The sequence below is a fragment of the Halichoerus grypus genome, chromosome 14, assembly GCF_964656455.1.
Source record: "Halichoerus grypus chromosome 14, mHalGry1.hap1.1, whole genome shotgun sequence".
In the NCBI taxonomy this organism is placed as follows: domain Eukaryota; kingdom Metazoa; phylum Chordata; class Mammalia; order Carnivora; family Phocidae; genus Halichoerus; species Halichoerus grypus.
In genome coordinates this window covers 93,237,103-93,253,864 of record NC_135725.1, presented here as the reverse complement: position 1 = coordinate 93,253,864, position 16,762 = coordinate 93,237,103, and the positions used below count along the sequence as shown (strand labels likewise).

General features: G+C 68.7%; 2 protein-coding genes and 1 long non-coding RNA gene across 3 annotated transcripts; 2 read left to right on the top strand and 1 right to left on the bottom strand.

The window, feature by feature from the left end:
- Positions 1 to 403: 403 nt before the first annotated feature.
- Positions 404 to 12,315, top strand: LOC118518241 (endoplasmic reticulum mannosyl-oligosaccharide 1,2-alpha-mannosidase-like). Its single transcript, XM_036064914.2, has 13 exons — positions 404 to 649; positions 1,109 to 1,217; positions 1,895 to 2,010; positions 3,617 to 3,771; positions 4,060 to 4,169; positions 5,438 to 5,623; positions 6,277 to 6,425; positions 6,838 to 7,026; positions 8,716 to 8,906; positions 9,735 to 9,855; positions 10,450 to 10,647; positions 10,724 to 10,855; positions 11,623 to 12,315. The coding sequence occupies exons 1-13, from the start codon at positions 539 to 541 to the stop codon at positions 11,833 to 11,835; spliced, it is 1,980 nt and encodes a 659-aa protein (XP_035920807.1). The 5' UTR covers positions 404 to 538; the 3' UTR covers positions 11,836 to 12,315.
- LOC118518246 (uncharacterized) lies at positions 2,017 to 3,134 on the top strand. The gene is made up of 2 exons (XR_004908541.2): positions 2,017 to 2,816; positions 2,881 to 3,134. It is a non-coding gene; the product is annotated as an uncharacterized LOC118518246 (long non-coding RNA).
- Positions 12,316 to 13,169: 854 nt separating the features above from the next.
- DPP7 (dipeptidyl peptidase 7) lies at positions 13,170 to 16,762 on the bottom strand. The gene is made up of 13 exons (XM_036064915.2): positions 16,609 to 16,762; positions 16,422 to 16,535; positions 16,205 to 16,344; positions 15,964 to 16,127; positions 15,647 to 15,782; positions 15,493 to 15,574; positions 15,219 to 15,385; positions 14,953 to 15,013; positions 14,611 to 14,729; positions 14,363 to 14,519; positions 14,176 to 14,240; positions 13,616 to 13,686; positions 13,170 to 13,500 (listed from the first exon to the last, which is right to left on the bottom strand). Exons 1-13 carry the CDS (start codon positions 16,688 to 16,690, stop codon positions 13,365 to 13,367), a joined length of 1,494 nt encoding a protein of 497 aa, XP_035920808.2. The 5' UTR covers positions 16,691 to 16,762; the 3' UTR covers positions 13,170 to 13,364.

Here is a 16,762-nt window from a genome sequence, read left to right as displayed (position 1 = left end):
GCGGAAGGGAACCGCGCGCACAGCTCGCCGCAGCGGTCGTCAGCGCGCCCCGAGGGCCACCGGGCCCCGAGGATGGAGCCGGAAGGCCGTCGCCCTGCCTGCCCCGACTCCGCCTGCTGCCTGGGCCGGGGACTCCGCCGGGCCGGGGAATTGAGCCCCGGGGCGCCCAGGGGGCGCGGAGCGCCGGCCGGTCCCCGGAAGACCCCGCCGAGCCCAGGCCACGGCTGCGCGCCGGCGGGACACCTGTGCGCAGGCGCGGGCGGGCAAGCGCTGAGGGCGTGAGGTCACGGTGCGGCCGTGCGCCGGCGCAGTGGGTCGTAAACACGCGCGCAGGGACCGCGAGGGCAGGCGCAGGCGCAGTGGGGGTTAGGAAGGCGCGGCGCAGGCGCATTGGCCGCGCACGCGATGGGCGGGGTGTTGACGGCGCTGCGATGGCTGCCCGCGGGTGTCGGACCAGCGAAGGCCCCGGCCCCTCTCAGAGCCCGGCCTCCTGACGCCGCCAGTGGGCGGGGCCGCCCGGGCCGCCTCCGCCGCTGTCATGTATCCGACGCCGCCGCCGGCGCCGCATCGGGACTTCATCTCGGTGACGCTGAGCCTCGGCCGGAGCTACGACGGCAGCAAAAGCTGGCGGCGGCGCTCGTGCTGGAGGGTGAGGGTCCAGCCCGGGGTCCCGGGGTCGCGGGGTCCGGGGTCCCGGGCCCAGGGGCGATGGAGCCGGCCTGCAGCGGTCTTTGGGGCCCGAGCTCCGCGGGGTGGGGGCGGCGCGCGGCTCCCCGCGCTGAGAGCTGTCCGTCGGGGCGGCGAGGCCGGAGCCCAGCCTGTGCCCGCTCTGCAGTGTTCCCAGCGGTCTCGGGCTGCGGGGCGTCCGCGCCCCACGTCTGGGCAGGAGCGAGGTCCCGCCGGCGATGGGAGCCGGCGCGCGCGGGCTGCGGGCATCTCTGCGCTGCCCGTGCGGCGGCTCGCCGGTCCCTGGCGAGAGGGCACCTCCCCCGGTGCCGAAACCGGGCCTGGGGAGTTCCTGGCCGTCCTTTCTGAACTGGCAGCGGCTCGAGAGGTTCCCAGTTGTGTCGCTTTCAGTCAAAAGCCTCATTCTCCGCCCCCCCCCCAGAAATGGAAGCAGCTGTCGAGATTACAGCGGAACGTGATCCTCTTCTTGCTCACGTTCCTGATGCTCTGTGGACTCGTGTCCTACATCGGCGTGGCTGACCAGTGGAGAGGTATCAGCTACACGTGTGCCTTAACGTGATCTGTGTGTGTCACTGAGGGCCGACCCGGCAGGAGGGTCTCGCAGTCCACCTGAAGGGTCAGCGGGTAGAGCGATTTTATCCACGGGGCCACGACACGGTTGTGAGTTTCCCCTTGTGGGACTGCTTCCTTAGCGTGTGCTGTTCAGTCCCGGCATCTCCATCCCCTCTGCCTCGCAGAGAAGTGGAGGTCCTGAGGTCGCAAGCTCGGTCCAGACACGCGCCGTGAACTTCCTCACACGTGTTCCCGTGTGTGTGGAAAGGCCCGGGCAGAGTTCTGGCGAGCATGTAGAGAATCCTGGTGAATTTCCCCGTTAGGGTCCTGGCTGGCGCTCAGCAGGAAGGCTGAGGAGCCGCTGCAGGGGGCTCAAGCCAGTGGCCCGCTTGCAACCCTTCGTAGTCCCTGGAAGGGAAGAGGTTAAGGCCACGTATTTGCGGGGTGTGGGTTAGGGTTAAGGATCAGAACTGCCAAGGGCTTTGAAAAAGGTTTGATTCCCTCTGGCCGTCCTTGGATTCATCTCAGTGAGCTCCTCTGGTCACTGGTGTCCTTTCATAAGGAATCACGCCTGCCTGGACGTGCTCCGTGACAGGCTTTGAGTCTCCTCCAGGCTGTGTGGCCTGTTGGGGATCAAACCCGTTCTCTTGTTTAGCTGTGAACGGCCGGTCAGCAGAAGAGCGGAAGGTGCGACCTGCGGATCCGCCCGTGTTGCCAGCTCCTCAGAAAGCAGATGCTAATCCAGAAAACTTCCCAGGGGTTTTACCTCAGGTACTTTGGATCAACTACACGTGGGGTCGTCGCCCGGGTCCGACACACGGGCGTTTCAAAACAGTGTGTGGTGTTTCAAGCAGACGGGGAAGAATTCTTTGTCTCACCATCTGTGTGATGCTGGAGCCTCGCACGCTCCTTGTGCTGGGCCGGTAGGATGACGCTTGGGGCAGGAAAGAGGAATACTCTTTCCTTCGTTCTCCTTGAACACCTGCTAGCGTGCCAGATCCTGGGTTAGCTGGTGAGCAAAACAGACCCGACCCCTGTCTCGAGGAGCTGCGGGCTGGCGGGAGCAGGCAGGTGGGCCGTGGCGGACATCCTGCGAGGAGAAGAGCGGTGGCTGCCGGGAGGGATAAGAGCCGGTCCGCCGGCTTCTCAGGGAAGCCTCTGTGAGGGTGGGACACTGAATTGCAGCCTGAGGCTGAGAATCCGTTTGGTTCTGGGTAGAGTCGGGAGAGCCCAGCTTGAGTTGAATGAAAGTGCCCAAGGGAAGGGGGGCTGGGCTTGCTCAGGGAGTCGAAGCTTCAGCGGGTCTGGACGGGGCAGGGGGCCGGGATCGGTCCAGGCCGGGCCCTACGGGGCTGCCCTGGCGAGCAGCAGGAGGCCACTCTCCAGACTGTCTCATTCAGGGGCTGTGGGTGAAAAAGCGGGTCCTCTCCCTCATAGAGCCAACAGGCGTCTCTTTTCCTTCTTTTGGCCACTCCTTTGCACACGGACTCTCCCGTAAATGTAAGGAAAGCAGAGCCAGCCAGGCATGTTTCCCTGTTGAAACGTTTCCAGAGGTGTTTCGGGAGGTCCGTGATCCAGTCTCTGGTGTCCAGCAGGGGCCTGGGCGCTAAGGGGTCAATATGCACGTCTCCCCTGGTCCAGGCCTCTGGACTGGAAGCCCCCTGTGGAGGCCACTTGCACTTTCTCTCTTGCTCGGACTCCAGCACGGTCTCCCCTCGGTGCTTTGTTTCGGCCAGACCCCGTTCTCCTGGCCACAGGGGTCCCAGCTCGCCGTCACTGGTGTCTTTACGACGAGAACATCTTCCCAGGTTCTGTGGCTACTGAGAAGCAGAGGTTTTTTCCGATTCCCAAGGGGGCCTCCTTCCTGTCCTCTGGAGGAGGCCCTCCCCCCGCCCTCCCTCTGTTGAGGACTGGCTGCTCCCGGGCCCCTACCCTCTGTCCCTGGACCCGGCGCCCGTCCCTCGCCACAGCGTTCGAGGATGAAGTGCAGGAACCCAGGGCCCAGGCCTGCAACAGTGTTCTCTCCGGCTCCATCCACGGGGACGTGTCCTGAACCTCTCTTGCTACCTTTAGGGTCTGTGACAGCCTGGAAGCATCCCGGACCAGGAGTTTAACCCGCCATCCAGGGCCACGCCAGCCCGTTGGAACAGTCTCCATCCCGGTCGGCCGGGGCCAGGAGATGGCGAGTCAGGATCTTCTGGCCAAATCTGCGTGTTGTGATGAAACACGAAAGGAATTTCCTCTGGGGCCGTGTGCTGCTAGCCAGTTCACACAGTCTGCGGGGTTGGGTCTGATAGGGGGAGCGTCTCAGGGGAAAAGGAAGAGCAGCCCACAGGCAATTGAAGTGTTTTCGCGGGTGACTCTTATTTTTATCTAGAAGCCTAAAAGGCATTTCCGACGGCGACCACCCAACCTGCAGATTCGAGCCCCCGGTAAAGACTCCGAGGACCGGAGGCAGGACGACACCCAGCGGAGGGACGAGGCGGTGGGCGACGCTCGTCAGGAAGAAAACACACAGAGAACAGTGGTGAGGTACGAGGAGCGTCAGTGGAGGCTGGACGTGCAGAAACGTTGAGGCCCGCGTATCTGACGTTTCTGAAAACCAAAAAGGAGGAGAATGAGCACAACGTCTAAAGTACATCTTGCTTTCAAAGCAGGCAGGATCCAGAGCGGGACCCTGGTGGGAGCGGGCCCTGCCTTCTCCTGCTTGTCCTGCCTGGAGTGGAGGGCGGCAGGGAGGCCCGCCGGGTGGGGGGGACCTTGGGGCGTTTGCATCTCCGCCCTCAAGCTGGCTGATTGCTCTTCCTTCTCTCCCCGAAGCTGGAGGGGAGCGGTGATTGAGCCGCAGCCCGGCACCGAACTTCCTTCGAGAAAGGCAGAGGCCCCCCCCAAGCCTTCCTCGCAGGCCCCCAGGATTCAGAACCAAGCAGGTAAGGCCCCCCCTGCACCCTGTCGGGCCTCACCTGGACGTTCTGACGGAGAGGGTGTACGGACGCCCAGAGAGCCTTGGAGGTGACACCGGGCTCCTTGGTGGCCCGTCGCTGCAGCCACGGGCCGCCCGTGTGGGCAGGATGCTCGTTTCTCAGTTTCCCCGCCTGGGTCTGTGCCACGGGGCGTGGGGGGCGGGGCGCCTGGGGAATGTGGGGACACAGCCGACCCCTGTGCACCGGCACCCAGGCCGGACGGGGTCTCCCGGCAGGTCTGCGGGGTCTCACGTGGTGGCACCCGTACTGGAGGGCCTTCTGGGCATGGGTGCTCTGTAAGCCCCATGCAGCCTGTCTGCTTCGGATCTCGCGGTGCCCTCTGAGGTCACCCGCCAGTCGTATCCCCATTCCACAGATCGGAGAACTGAGGTTAGGCCTGTCACGGCCAAGGCCACGTGCCTGGTGGAGCGGGGCTCGCGCAAGCTCACCCGACTCGGGGCCCGGGCTGTGGCCCTCTGGTCCCAGCTGCTGTTGCCTCCGAAGGGAGGGGGACGAGGGAGCCCGGAGCCGGGACGCGCGGCCCTGGGCACGTGGGGGAGACAGAGTGATCGTGCGGCTTGGAGGACACGTGTCAGAGCCGCGGGTATCCACACGGGTGGGCCTCAGGCGACCCCGAGAGAACACGTGCGGTGCAGCCCCGGACGCGCACGGTTCTGTCTGCGCGGTGACCCTGTAACTCGTGCCCCGTCCTCCCAGGTGTGGAGAGCAGAGACCTCTGCCCCGCGTCGGTCACGAGGGCACCCCGGAAGGGCTGCACGGGGCCTCGGGTGCGTCTGCTCCACGTTATTTCCTCTTTGAAAACGCCCGGGGTGAGGAGGTGCGGCGGGGACGCCTGGAAGATGAGGCGCTCCCGTCCGGGTCGGCAGCAGCCGGCACGCTCGACACTCCCGAAGCCAAAGGGCACGGTGTGGCCATCGGGTCCTCTCGCGTGGTCCCTGAGCCCCAGGGGGTCGTGCCCGCCGGGCCCTGGTGGAGGCGGACGGGCCCGGGCCGGGCGGACCAGAGACCGTGCTGTCCTTGCGGGCCCCGGAGGCCTCGCCACCTTGGCAGACGTGTCCAGCCGTGAGGACCCGACCTTCGGCACCATCGACTGCGGCCCCACAGCCCTGGACAGGGCCCCCCCTCACCGTGCCCCATTCAGCTTGGGGCTGCAGAGGGGCCCCGTGTGAACCCTGACCGGGGCCGGTCCCGGTGACCTGCTGTCTTCCTTCCAGCTTCCCCGAACGAGCGTCAGAGGGCCGTGATCGATGCCTTCCGCCACGCGTGGGCCGGATACCGCAAGTTCGCCTGGGGCCACGACGAGCTGAAACCCGTGTCCAGGTCCTTCAGCGAGTGGTTTGGCCTGGGCCTGACGCTGATTGACGCCCTGGACACCATGTGGATTTTAGGTCTGAGAAAAGGTATCTGCTCGTTCCGTAGCACGCGGCCAAGTTCTCCTCGGGTGACTCCAGGGCGAGCGGACGCTGAGCAGGAGGGGGCAAACGCTGTCACGCTCTCCCTTCGCGTGGGTGACGGCGGCGGACGTGCTGGGCGTGGGCAGGAGCTTTGCCGCTTGACGTCGGGCGCCCGGGGGACGCTCAGGACACCCGCTGCGGACGTGGGCCGCGGCGTCCAGGGGCGGTTCCAGCCAGATCCTCTGTTGCAGCCGGAAGGGGCTCTGTGGCGGGAGGTGGCACGGGATCCAGTAGGCTGTCAGCGCCCCGGGTCTCGCCCTCACGGCCTCCTTACGCCTCGCAGGTCGGGTGGCTTGGAGATCGCGGGTCTTTGGTTGTTTCTGCATCGATAAAGTCCGTTTTCCCCCTAAATCACTCACGCGGCCCTTTGTAGCGCGGCGTTGCACCGTCGGCCGCCTGTGCTCTCGAGCGCACGCCAGCTCCCTTTTCTCTGTGCGCGTGAGGACGCGAGGGCTCCTTCCCTGGCCGCAGGACACGACGTGGGGAGCCTGCGGGAGAAAGAGCGACACGAGAATGCAGGGGGCCCCCCGAGCGAGAGGTCACGGGGGCGCGCTAGGACCACTGACCCGCTCCCCTCCCCACGCTCTTCCGTGTCACAGAGTTTGAAGAGGCCAGGAAGTGGGTGTCTAAGAAGCTGCGTTTTCAGAAAGACGTGGACGTCAACCTGTTTGAGAGCACGATCCGCATCCTGGGCGGGCTTCTGAGCGCCTACCACCTGTCTGGGGACGACCTCTTCCTGAAGAAGGCCGTGAGTGTCCCGGCGCCGGGGGGACTCACGCGTGCGGGGAGAGCAGTCCCGAGCGTGAGCGTGCGAGCGTTTGTCGCTGGGCTCCCGGGACTCGGGGAGGGGAGGGGAGGGGGGAGGGGAGGGGCCTGTCGGTTCCCGGTTCTCCGTGTTCCCGTCCCGTGGAGCCCGGTTTCCGCGCGTGCACGTGAGCGGGCGTCGTGCAGCCTGTGGGCACCGCGACTTGCAGGGAAACTCCCGGAAATCCTCGAGGCCAGCTCGGTTTGGCTGCCGTGGAGTGTCGAGGCCACGGGAAGCCAGCAAAGTCCCGTGTCCGCGTGACTGGACGGAGCTGGGGGACGGGCTGGCGCCGTGGAACGGAGGCGAGGCCGCGGTGCGGCAGGGAGCCTTGATTCCTCGCTGTGCTGTGTATCAGGAGGATTTTGGGAATCGGCTCATGCCTGCGTTCCAGACGCCCTCCAAGATCCCCTACTCCGATGTGAACATCGGCACCGGGGCCGCCCACCCGCCCCGCTGGACCTCGGACAGCACGGTGGCCGAGGTCACGAGCATTCAGCTGGAGTTCCGGGAGCTCTCGCGCCTCACAGGCAGTAAGAAGTTTCAGGTATGGAGGGGCCGGGCTGCTGGCCGGGAGTGCGCCCGGCTCGGCGCAGGGGGTGCGGGCTTGCGTGCGGGGCGGCCCTGGGCCGTCTCTCCTCGGCAGATCCCGCTCTCTCAGTGAGAACAGAGGCCGGGGCGTCGAGGCGGCACCTGGGGGCCGAGTCCCCGCCCGGCCCTGCCCTGCTGCAGGCCCATGTCCTCGGGGGGCAGCGGCGGCCGCACCGGGGGGGGGGGGGTGGGGTGGGGGGGGGGCTGAGGCGCAAACGAGGGAGCCGCGCGCAGCGGTTTTTCTCACTCGACCGCCCGTGGTTGGCCGTTCTCATCGGTGCGTCCTCGGCCCCGTTCGGCCGTGCCGCGGTCCTGGAGGGGGAGCGTCTGGACTCGGCACAGCGTGGTAGCCGTTCCCCTCTCTTTGAGAAGCACGGAGTCGTGATTCAAGTGAAATCGTGGCTCCTCGCGTGTACCTGGCACCGCGTTCCCCGGCTGTGGTCGTTGGCGCGCTCTGTCGCCAGCACGACGGCGTCCCCTTCGGCAGTAGCCGCGCCCCTGACGCTCCCTCCCGGCGAGTGTGGGCCCGCGGGCTGGGGGGCTTTCTCCGTTCTGAGCGGCCCGCGTGGTGGGGTCGTGCAGCTCGGGCCGCCCGCGTCCGGTTCGTTCGCTGCAGGTGAGGTTTTCTTCCACGTGGGAGGCGCCCACGGCATTCGTCTGTGCCGCGGCCCGTGTCCACGCGTCTGTTCCCGCGGCCGGCGCCGTGGGGGTCGTGAGAGGGTGCTCCCACCAGCAGGGTCCCGCCACGCTCGGGGCTCTGGCTCTTCCACGGCGGCCGGCGCGTGGTCAGTCGGTCAGCCTTCGGAGAGGGCCGTCACGTCGGGCGCTTCAGGGTGCCTCGCCGTGGATTTGATTTCTGTACTGATGATGCGCGGCGTTCCCCGAGTCCTTGCCGGCCCCGCGCGTGTGTCCTGGGCAGTGAGGTGCGTGCGGGCCCCTGCCTGCCTGTGGACGGCGTGGTGGTCTTCCCGTCGTTGGCCCCTGGTCCAGCAGCTCAGCACGTGTGTCAGGCGGCCGCAGCCCGATGCCGGGGACCAGAGAGGACTCGAGGCGGGTGTGGGCGTGTGCGTCGGGTCGAGCCCAGGAAGGGGCTCCCCGCGCGGGGTCCTGAGCGCGGTGACAGGATGCGCACGGAGCCGTGGAGCGCAGATGCGGGGTGCCGCCCCCGCCGGGCAGTGAGCTCGGATGAGCTGAGGCGGGTTGGGTCTTGAAGGGTGCACAGGAGCTCAGCGGGGGGATGAGCCGCGAGCCTGGGCGCGGAAGCAGCCCTGCCTGCCTTCCATCCAGCAAGTGGGAGCAGCCGGCCGCACCTGGGCAGGAGGTCGTGGGGGCCGGGGTTGTGGTTTTCAGACACAGTCACCCCGTCCGGAGGATGAGTCGGGCCCTGTCATCGGGGCCCGTGTCATCTGCCCGCCCCTCGAGGCGGCCACGCGTGAGGGATCCGGCCTGGGTCGCCGCGGGGCCTGGGCCGGTCTCAGAAGCCTCTGTCGGGCAGCTGGGCTGGGGGACGCCGCGGGCCGGGACGCCGGCCTGCCCTCTCCTCCACGGGGAGCGGATCCGTCACGTGGGGGCGAGCCAGCTCGGCCCCTCTCTGCAGCTTGCCCGCTCCCCTCGCTCAGCCCCGCTCTCCCCTCGTGTGCCCCAGGAGGCTGCGGAGGAGGTGACGAGGCGCGTCCACTCGCTGTCGGGGAAGAAGGACGGGCTGGTGCCCATGTTCATCAACACGCACAGCGGCCTCTTCACGCACATGGGCGTGTTCACGTTGGGCGCCAGGGCCGACAGCTACTACGAGTACCTGCTGAAGCAGTGGATCCAGGGCGGAAAGAAGGAGACCCAGTGAGGCCGGTTTCTGCTGCGTTGGGGCGGGGTCCCCGCGGCTCCGCTGGTGCCCGGGTCTCGGTCAGGCAGCCGCAGCCGTGCGGGGCCCGTGCTCGGCCCCTCCGCGGGGGATGCGTTTCTTTCAAGCACAGCCCGTGTGCCGAGGAGCTGGGGACCTGGCTGGTCGCTGAGCCCCATGACCCTTCCGCGCCAGGCAGGGCCCGGGGTCTGCGCCTGGCCGAGGGGCCCCCAGCTCACCAGCTGAGTGGTCCCCCCCCCCGGGGTTGTGGAGGCCACCGTGTGCACGCGCTCCCCAGCAGAAGGCGGCCAGGAACAGCTGGGCCTCCCGCGCTTACCGTTGGACACTTAGAATACGCGCTTTCCCGGGGGGCGGCACGTCCCACGGTGTGCAAGACAGAGCTCACCCTCGTGAGGGAACCGGAAATCCCCGAAGTCTCGAGCCTGGGGGTGACCGCCACCCAGAACCCCCGGGGGCAGCTCCGGGCCGACCCCTGCGGGCAGGGACAAGGGCGTCACATCTGGGGAGCCTGTGGGGACGTCGGGGTCCTGGGGCTCTGCGGAGGCTGGGCTTGGGTGGTCCCTCGGGGCCGGTTGAGAGGAACGACCCTCCTCGGGAGCAGAAGGCACAGCCCTGTGCCCCACGCCGCTGACGGCCGCGAGCTTTCTCCTCCGGGCTGGCCCGGCGCCGCCCCAGACGGGGCCAGGCCTCTCGGCCACTAGCGTGTGCGTGGCAGCTCTCAGCCGTGCGGCCGCTCCTGGGTGACGGGGGCGGGGGGTCCGTGCGCCCGCCTGGCCGGAGCTGACGGGGCCTGCCGCTCTGCCCAGGTTAGTGGAAGACTACCTCGAAGCCGTCGAGGGAATCAAGAGGCACCTGCTGCGCAGGTCTGAGCCCAGGAAGCTCACCTTCGTGGGGGAGCTCGCCCACGGCCGCTTCAGCGCCAAGATGGTGAGCGTGTGCACGAGCCAGGTGGGGTGTCGGGGGCGGGAGGCCTCAGCACCCTCCTGCGTGTCCTGAACCGCGACGGATTCGTGAGTCGGGACGTGGCAGGGAGCGATGCGATTCTGGCCGTGGGGCGTGTGGCTGGGCTGCGTGGCCTGCGCTGTCTCCACGACGGCAGGGGGAGCTGAGGGGGAGCTGGGTCTGCGATGGGCCCCTGGCCGCTCCCCCAGGGTCCCGGCTCCCCGCCTCCCAGGGACCCTCCCTCTCCCCTCCGCCCTGGTCTCCTGCCACCGGGACCGCGGTGCCCTGTCGGTGTTCGTGGGGTCGGGCGGAGGGTCGGGGGGAGGCCCGGGTCAGCGTCTGCTCTCCCGGGAGGGGGAGGGGGTGTCCCGCCACCGGCTTCTCCCCTCTCCCGTCGAGCCCCAGGTGCTGGGCCTGGAGTTGAGTCGCTTGCCCGAGTGGACCCTGAGGCGTCCCCGCTCGGGCTCGTAGACTCCTGGGGACGTGGGAGGCCCGAGACAGCGCTGGACCCGGTGCTGCCGCCCCCCCGCCCCGTGCGGCCACGGACTCAGCGGTGGTGAGGACACGCTCTGATTTCAGGACCACCTGGTATGCTTCCTGCCAGGGACGCTGGCTCTGGGCGCCCACCACGGCCTGCCCGCTGACCACATGGAGCTGGCCCGGGCGCTCATGGACACCTGCTACCAGATGAACCGCCAGATGGAGACGGGGCTGAGCCCCGAAATTGTGCACTTCAACCTCTACCCCCAGGGCGACCAGAAGGACGTGCAGGTCAAGGTGAGCCGGGGCCGGGCTCTGGTGTGGGGGCGCCGTGGGGGCCTCGCCTGAGCTCAGCCCGTGCTCCCCGTCCCAGCCGGCCGACAGGCACAACCTGCTGCGGCCCGAGACGGTGGAGAGCCTGTTCTACCTGTACCGCCTCACGGGGGACCCCAAGTACCAGGACTGGGGCTGGCAGATCCTGCGGAGCTTCAACACGTACACGCGGGTGAGCGCCTGCCCGCCGCCCGGTCGGCGTCCCCGGCTCCTCACCGGCCACCTCGCCCCGGGCCGCGGGGGTGGGGGGTGGGTGCGCGGGCTCGCCGTGGCCTCGGGAGTTCGGGGCGCGTGGGGGCCGGGGTGTCCCTCGGTCGCGTTTCGAGGGACCAGACTCTGTGGGGAGGGCCCCTGCCGTGGCCCCATGTGCACGGGGCACATCCTTCCCGGATCCTCCGTGTGCCCGGGGCAGCCCTTCTCCACCCCGGGATGACTCGGGGCCACCGCTCCCCGACGGCGCCATGACCTGGCACTGCCCCCACCGTGCTCGGGGCCCTGCCGCCCGTCCTGCCGCCGGGGCCGTGGCTCTGAGGAGGTCACGCCCTGTCCAGGGCCCACACCCACCCTGGCAGACCCAGAGCCTGACCTCTGCCCTGTGGTGTGTGAGGCGGTGGGGTCTGGACTCCTCAGGTGATCTCGGAGCCTTCGGGAGGCGGCCTCCGGGTTTCGGAGGCAGCGCTTTCCGTCAGGTCAGCTGAGGGGGGCTGGCACCTCGGAGGGGGTGTCTTGAACTGTGGCTGACCTCCAGGGGGGCCGGTCCCCTGGTGCACCTTGGGGTCACCCCCCCAGGCCCTGCCCTGGGCCGCGCGCGCCCCGGTGAGGCAGGGAGACTCGGGGAGGGGGCCGTCCGGCTGCCGGGCCCGCACCGCGAGGGCCGAGCCCGGTGTGGGGGGCCGGCCGTGCCTGCAGCCGTGACCCCGCGGTCTCGGCTTCGCACAGGTCCCCTCGGGCGGCTACTCCTCCATCAGCAACGTCCAGGATCCCCTTAATCCCCAGCCCAGGGATAAGATGGAGAGCTTCTTCCTGGGGGAGACGCTCAAGTACCTATATCTGCTCTTCTCCGACGACCCGGACCTGCTCAGCCTGGACGCCTACGTGTTCAACACCGAGGCTCACCCCCTGCCCATCTGGGGCCCGCCTAGGGGGGCCTGACGCCCCGTGGGCAGCGCCTCAGACGCGACCCATCCCTGCTGTGATTCAGGGTTTCCCGTCCACTGGAGGAGGCTTCTTCCTTCTTCCTGTGAATCTTGAATCATGTTTACATTCCGAATACCCGAACAGCTTCCCGTCAGCCGGTGCCCGGGCTTCGTGGTGGTCCCTCGTGCCTGGTCGTCTCCCGGGGCTGCGCGGGGTCCCCCACATCGTGTTCGGAGACAAGAGCTGAAGGGACAGCCCGACATGCGGCTCAGCCTGGGGTCAGAGCCTGCGACGTGCCCTGACCCGAGGGTCCGGGGGGGCGCCTGTGACCCCCTGCGCATCCGGGCACCTGGGCGGTGGGGGCTGTGGTGTTTACACGTTGGACTCAGGGATCCTCCCCTGGCCCTGCAGGGGCTGGGAGGGGCGGGTGGGCGAGTTCGTCCTGCTCCTGGACCACCCGCTAGAACGGACCATAAAGTAGATTTGCTGACGTCACGTGCGAGACCCCATGTTTCCTGAGCTGCAGTCGGACTCCGGCCACTGTGGTAGCCGCACCTCGCGCTCTCCGCTTGGATCAGAACTCCGCCTGTGACAGGCAGCCTGGGGACCCGGGACCGGGTGGTGTGGACGTGGAGTCCACGCTCCCGCAAGAGAGGACACCCTGCACCTGCTCGTCCTGGGGGGGTGGGTGTGTCCTGGGCTCCGTGTCCCCAGGTGGAGGTGTGCCTGTCCCTCCCACAGGAGCCTGCCGCTTCCCTCCCTGAGCCCTGACGTGGGGTGCTTTTCCAGAAGCAAATCTTGGCGTCTGGGGGGGAGCCTGCTCCCTAGGACCAGGTGGTCCCCAGGACAGGCGCAGGTGCTCCCTCTGACACTCCTGAGCAGCCCAGTACCCTTGTCATTTCTAGGAGATCCTCCCAGAGCTGCCGGGCCTCTCCTGCTGGTGGACGCTGCCTCTGCGGAGGTCCGGCCCCCAGTGCCCTGCAGGACCTGGGTTCTGGCCATGTTCCCTGGTGTTCCAGCACCTCAGGTGCCCAGTGGCCGCCCTTGGGGCTGCCTTCCACCCTTGACCCGATACCGTGTCTTTGTGCCTGGAACAGGGTGCAGGGCCTGTCTTCCAAGGGGGCTCCGTCCCCCCGCATCGCTGCCCGCAGCTCCTCCATGCCCATGGGTGGGGTGCCCACCCTGGGGTTGGAGCTGCGGGCCCAGGTCCCCTCCACGCCCGGGGTCCGGCCCCCAGAGGCCCGGCTGGGGTGGCAGGTGGAGTGCCACACCCTTCAGTGGGGCTGCTTGAAGGATACTTGGGCTGGCCACGGGGTACCCCCACCCATGCCCTGAGACCACACACAGACTGAGGGCTCGGTTTTATTCTGTGCAAGGCTGGTTTGGGAGGCCGTGCAGTGTGTTCACCACATCTGCTCCCTCGGCCCGCGCCGCCCTCGGCCAGACTGCCAGACGCTGCTTCAGCCCCTCCCTTGGCCACGGCCACTCGCCCCCAGAGCCCTCTGAGACGCTGCCCTCTCTGGTCCTGGGCCAGGGAGCGCTCCTCAGCCCCCGCGTCCCCCACGCCGGGCCATCTGCATCCGCTGTTCGCGTCTGGCTGCTTCCACCCACTCGCGGATGAGCCTGGCCTCAAACGCACGAGCCTCCCGGACGGACGCAGGGTCTTCTGGGTGAGACGCTCTAAGGGGCAGGCACAGGGCCTCAGCTGGGCAGCAGGCCGAGCCCTGCCCCACCCCAGCCCACGTCCAGCCACTGGCCCGGGCCACACGCAGCACCACTCCCGGCAGGTCCGCACCTGAGGTCTAGGTGATGGGCTCCCCCCCGGATGGTGATGGCGAGGACTGACGTGCTCAGGTTACTCCGGATCTGTCGAAGGACATCCCGTCAGCCGCCCAGTGTGCTCTGAGCCACGGCCAGCCCACCCCTGCCCACTCGTGCGGCCTGCGGCGGGGCTGCGTGTCCAGCTTGGGTGCAGCTGAGGCAGGAACGAGCAGCCTCGTTAGAGGCGGAGGTTAGGGTGCCCGACGTCAGTTCACACTCAGAAGTCGGGAAGGGGCTCGGTCCGTTAAGCGTCCGACTCGATGTTGGCTCGGGTCCTGTGGGGTCGTGGGATTGCGCCCCGTGGCAGGCCCCGTGCTCAGCAGGGACTCTGCCTGAGATTCTCTCCCTCCCTCTGCCCGCCCCCCCAAAGGAAGTCCAAGGGGGAGAACCATCAAAGGGAGCAGGAGATGAAGTTAGAAAATGAAGGGCACCCAGAAGCCAGGAGCGGAGGGTGGCCGACCGACAGGGAGGGTCCGCACGGGCCCCCCAGCCAGAGCCAAGAGCACCTGCAGCAGCTCCCAGGCCGTGCCTCACCCCGCCCCCTGCCCAGGGGTCCAGGTCACCGTTGGAGAAGAGGATGTTGCTGGCAGCTTTGAGGTCTGAAAGGGACAGACATGGGGGTGGAGACGGCACCCAGCTGCCCGGATCTGAGCCGTGGGCCAGATCAGGGAGCCGAGTCCGCGTGGGGCACAGGGAGGGAGGCTGCCATCTCGAGCCGCACCGTCCCCGCCGAAGCTGGTGTACAGCCAGTCCCTCCGGGGCCACACGCCCCACGTGTCCAGGCAGTACTGCCGGCGGAGGGCCTCGGTGAAGGGCAGCTCAGGGAAGAGGTCTGTCACGTTGTTGCTGGAGAAGGTCAGGTTGATCTCGGTGCAGGCCTGTGGGACGCCGCACACCAGGGTCGGGCGGGCGGGGGGGGCGCACCCAGCGCCTCCGTCCCGGGCAGTCCCGGGCGGCCGGCAGCCCTACCTGGTAGTCCCAGGCCCTGGCGTCGGGGCCGGAGCCACAGCCCGTGGGGTCCGCGCAGGCCTGGTACTGCAGGTAGATGTCGTAGCAGGGCGCTGTGCCCGAGGAGTTGTACACCAGCCCTGGTGGACAGGCCCGGGCGCTCCTGGGGTCTGTTCCGGCGGCTCCTGGCCCCCGCGTCCCCCGACGGCCCCCCTCCCAGCAGGGCAGGTCGTGGTGGGGCAGAGCCCCCCAGGCCGGGCCAGGGACTGCACGGGGACGTCGGTGCTCCTTGCCTGCACGTGGCCCGCACCCCCAAGCCGTGTCCACCCCCACACTTTGTGCTGGGCTGAGGGGCAGACGCACCAGCCAGTGTTCCCAGCCCCTTGATCCTCTGGCTCTCGCTCAGCAGCCGGTCACAGCCAACCTGGGGATGCCAACCAAAGACCCCCACTTGGCCTGCAGCCCCCTCGCAGTCCACCCTCCCTGGTCCCGGGCCCCAGAGTGGCTGCGAGGCTCTTGGGCCGATCAGCACTGGCCGGCCCACGGCAGCTGGGCCCTTCTCTGTCCACGGACACCACCCTCCCCAGACCCCAGGCAGCATCTCCTTATGCCGGGAGCAGCCGTCTTGCCTTGACTGGGTTGGCAGGAAGGGGCCCGAGGAAGTCGGTGGGGTACGGGTAGTCCATCATGGCCAGCACGGTGAAGGCATTGCGGGCAAACCCAAAGAGCTGGGTCAGGTCCTCCCAGCTGGACAGGCGCTGGCAGGTGCCGAACTCCCGGCTGACCGTGTCATGGGCTGCCGGGGGAGGCGGGACAACGGCCTCTGGCGGCTGCTGGTGGTTGTGGGGCGGGAGCCAGAGGGAGGGGAGGGCTGGTCCGCAGCTCACGGTGGGGCCTTCTCACCTCCCTGTAAGAACAGGTCCTTGATCTGCCGGAACGCGTCCCGCACGCCCTGGGCACACTTGGGACTCTGGCCCTCGAAGTCCTGGAGAGAGAAGGGTTGTGGCTGCCGCTGCCGCAGCCTGGCCCGCCCCGGGGCCCCGGAACCCTCGCTCACCGCCGAGACGTCGCGGAAGAACTGGTAGGAGTCGCCGAGGCCAGCCACAGACACAAGGGGCGCACTGGCCGCGAGCGCGCCGGCCACGAGATGGGGGTACTTGATCCTCATGTAGGCGCTGAGCATCCCCCCGTAGCTGGGCGGACACACGGCGTGGGGCTGGGGCCACAGCGTCCCCAGGACGCCCCTCAGCTCTCCCTCCCCGGAGCCCACGGTGCCCCCGGGAGGCCCTGCCACTTCCGTCCCACAGAAATCCCGGCCCTGGGGCCAAGCACGCGTGTGTGGCTCAGGGAGAAGCGAGCCGGGCGAGGGCCCACCTGCCACCAAAGGCGATGGCGGGGCTGTCCGGGGCCCCGAGGTCCCTCCGCAGCGCGCCGAGCAGCCTCGCGAAGTCGGCCAGGGCCTGTTCCACGGTCAGCAGCTCCGTGTGCCCGCGCCGCGTGGACCGCTCGCCGAACGGGAGCGACTTCCCGTAGTAGCGCTGCAGGCGGGCACCGGTGGGACTGAGCCCGGCCCCCCACGCCCGCCCTCCCCGCCCGCGCCGCCCCCGGTACGCACGTGCTCCGCGAAGACGACCAGGGCCTCCTGCTGGGCCGCCAGCTCCAGGATGAACCCCGAGTTCTTGGCGAAGGACCACACGTTCCCCTCGTTGCCCGTGTAGAAGAATATGGGCCCCCTGCCCCTCTTCCAGAACTTCTCTGTCGGGCGGAGGCGGGAGGGGGTGGGTGAGGCGCGGGGCAGGACCCCGGGCCCCGGGCCCCCCGGGCGACCTCACCTGACACCAGGAACCGCTGGGGGAAGGTCTTGTTGCCAAACCTCTCGAAGTTGAAATGGTCCAGAAGCTGCTCAAAGTAGCCCTCCCGAAAGTCGCTCCCCGGGACCCTGTGGGCTGCAGGGGTGCGGTGCTCAGCGCGCGGGGCACACCGGCCGGGGTGGGGGGGACGCCCCGGGCCCGCACTCACCCCTGGCCCCCGGGCAGCGCGGCCCCAGCGCCAGCAGCAGGCTCAGGGCCCAGGGCAGGGCCGGCCGGAGCTGGGCGCCCATCTCTGCTCGGCGGCGGGGCGCGGTCACATGACCGGCAGGCGGCCCTCACGTGACAGCCCGAGCGGTTTGTGG

Coding starts and splice junctions, on each gene's coding strand:
- DPP7 (XM_036064915.2), bottom strand. CDS start 16,690: ATGGGCGCCCAGCTCCGGCCGGCCCTGCCCTGGGCCCTGAGCCTGCTG. Junction 15,783..15,963: donor GCCATCGCCTTTGGTGGCAG/GTGGGCCCTCGC, acceptor GTGTCCGCCCAG/CTACGGGGGGATGCTCAGCG. Junction 15,386..15,492: donor GGACCTGTTCTTACAGGGAG/GTGAGAAGGCCC, acceptor CTCCCCCGGCAG/CCCATGACACGGTCAGCCGG.
- LOC118518241 (XM_036064914.2), top strand. CDS start 539: ATGTATCCGACGCCGCCGCCGGCGCCGCATCGGGACTTCATCTCGGTG. Junction 2,011..3,616: donor TCCCAGGGGTTTTACCTCAG/GTACTTTGGATC, acceptor ATTTTTATCTAG/AAGCCTAAAAGGCATTTCCG. Junction 7,027..8,715: donor CAGGCAGTAAGAAGTTTCAG/GTATGGAGGGGC, acceptor CGTGTGCCCCAG/GAGGCTGCGGAGGAGGTGAC.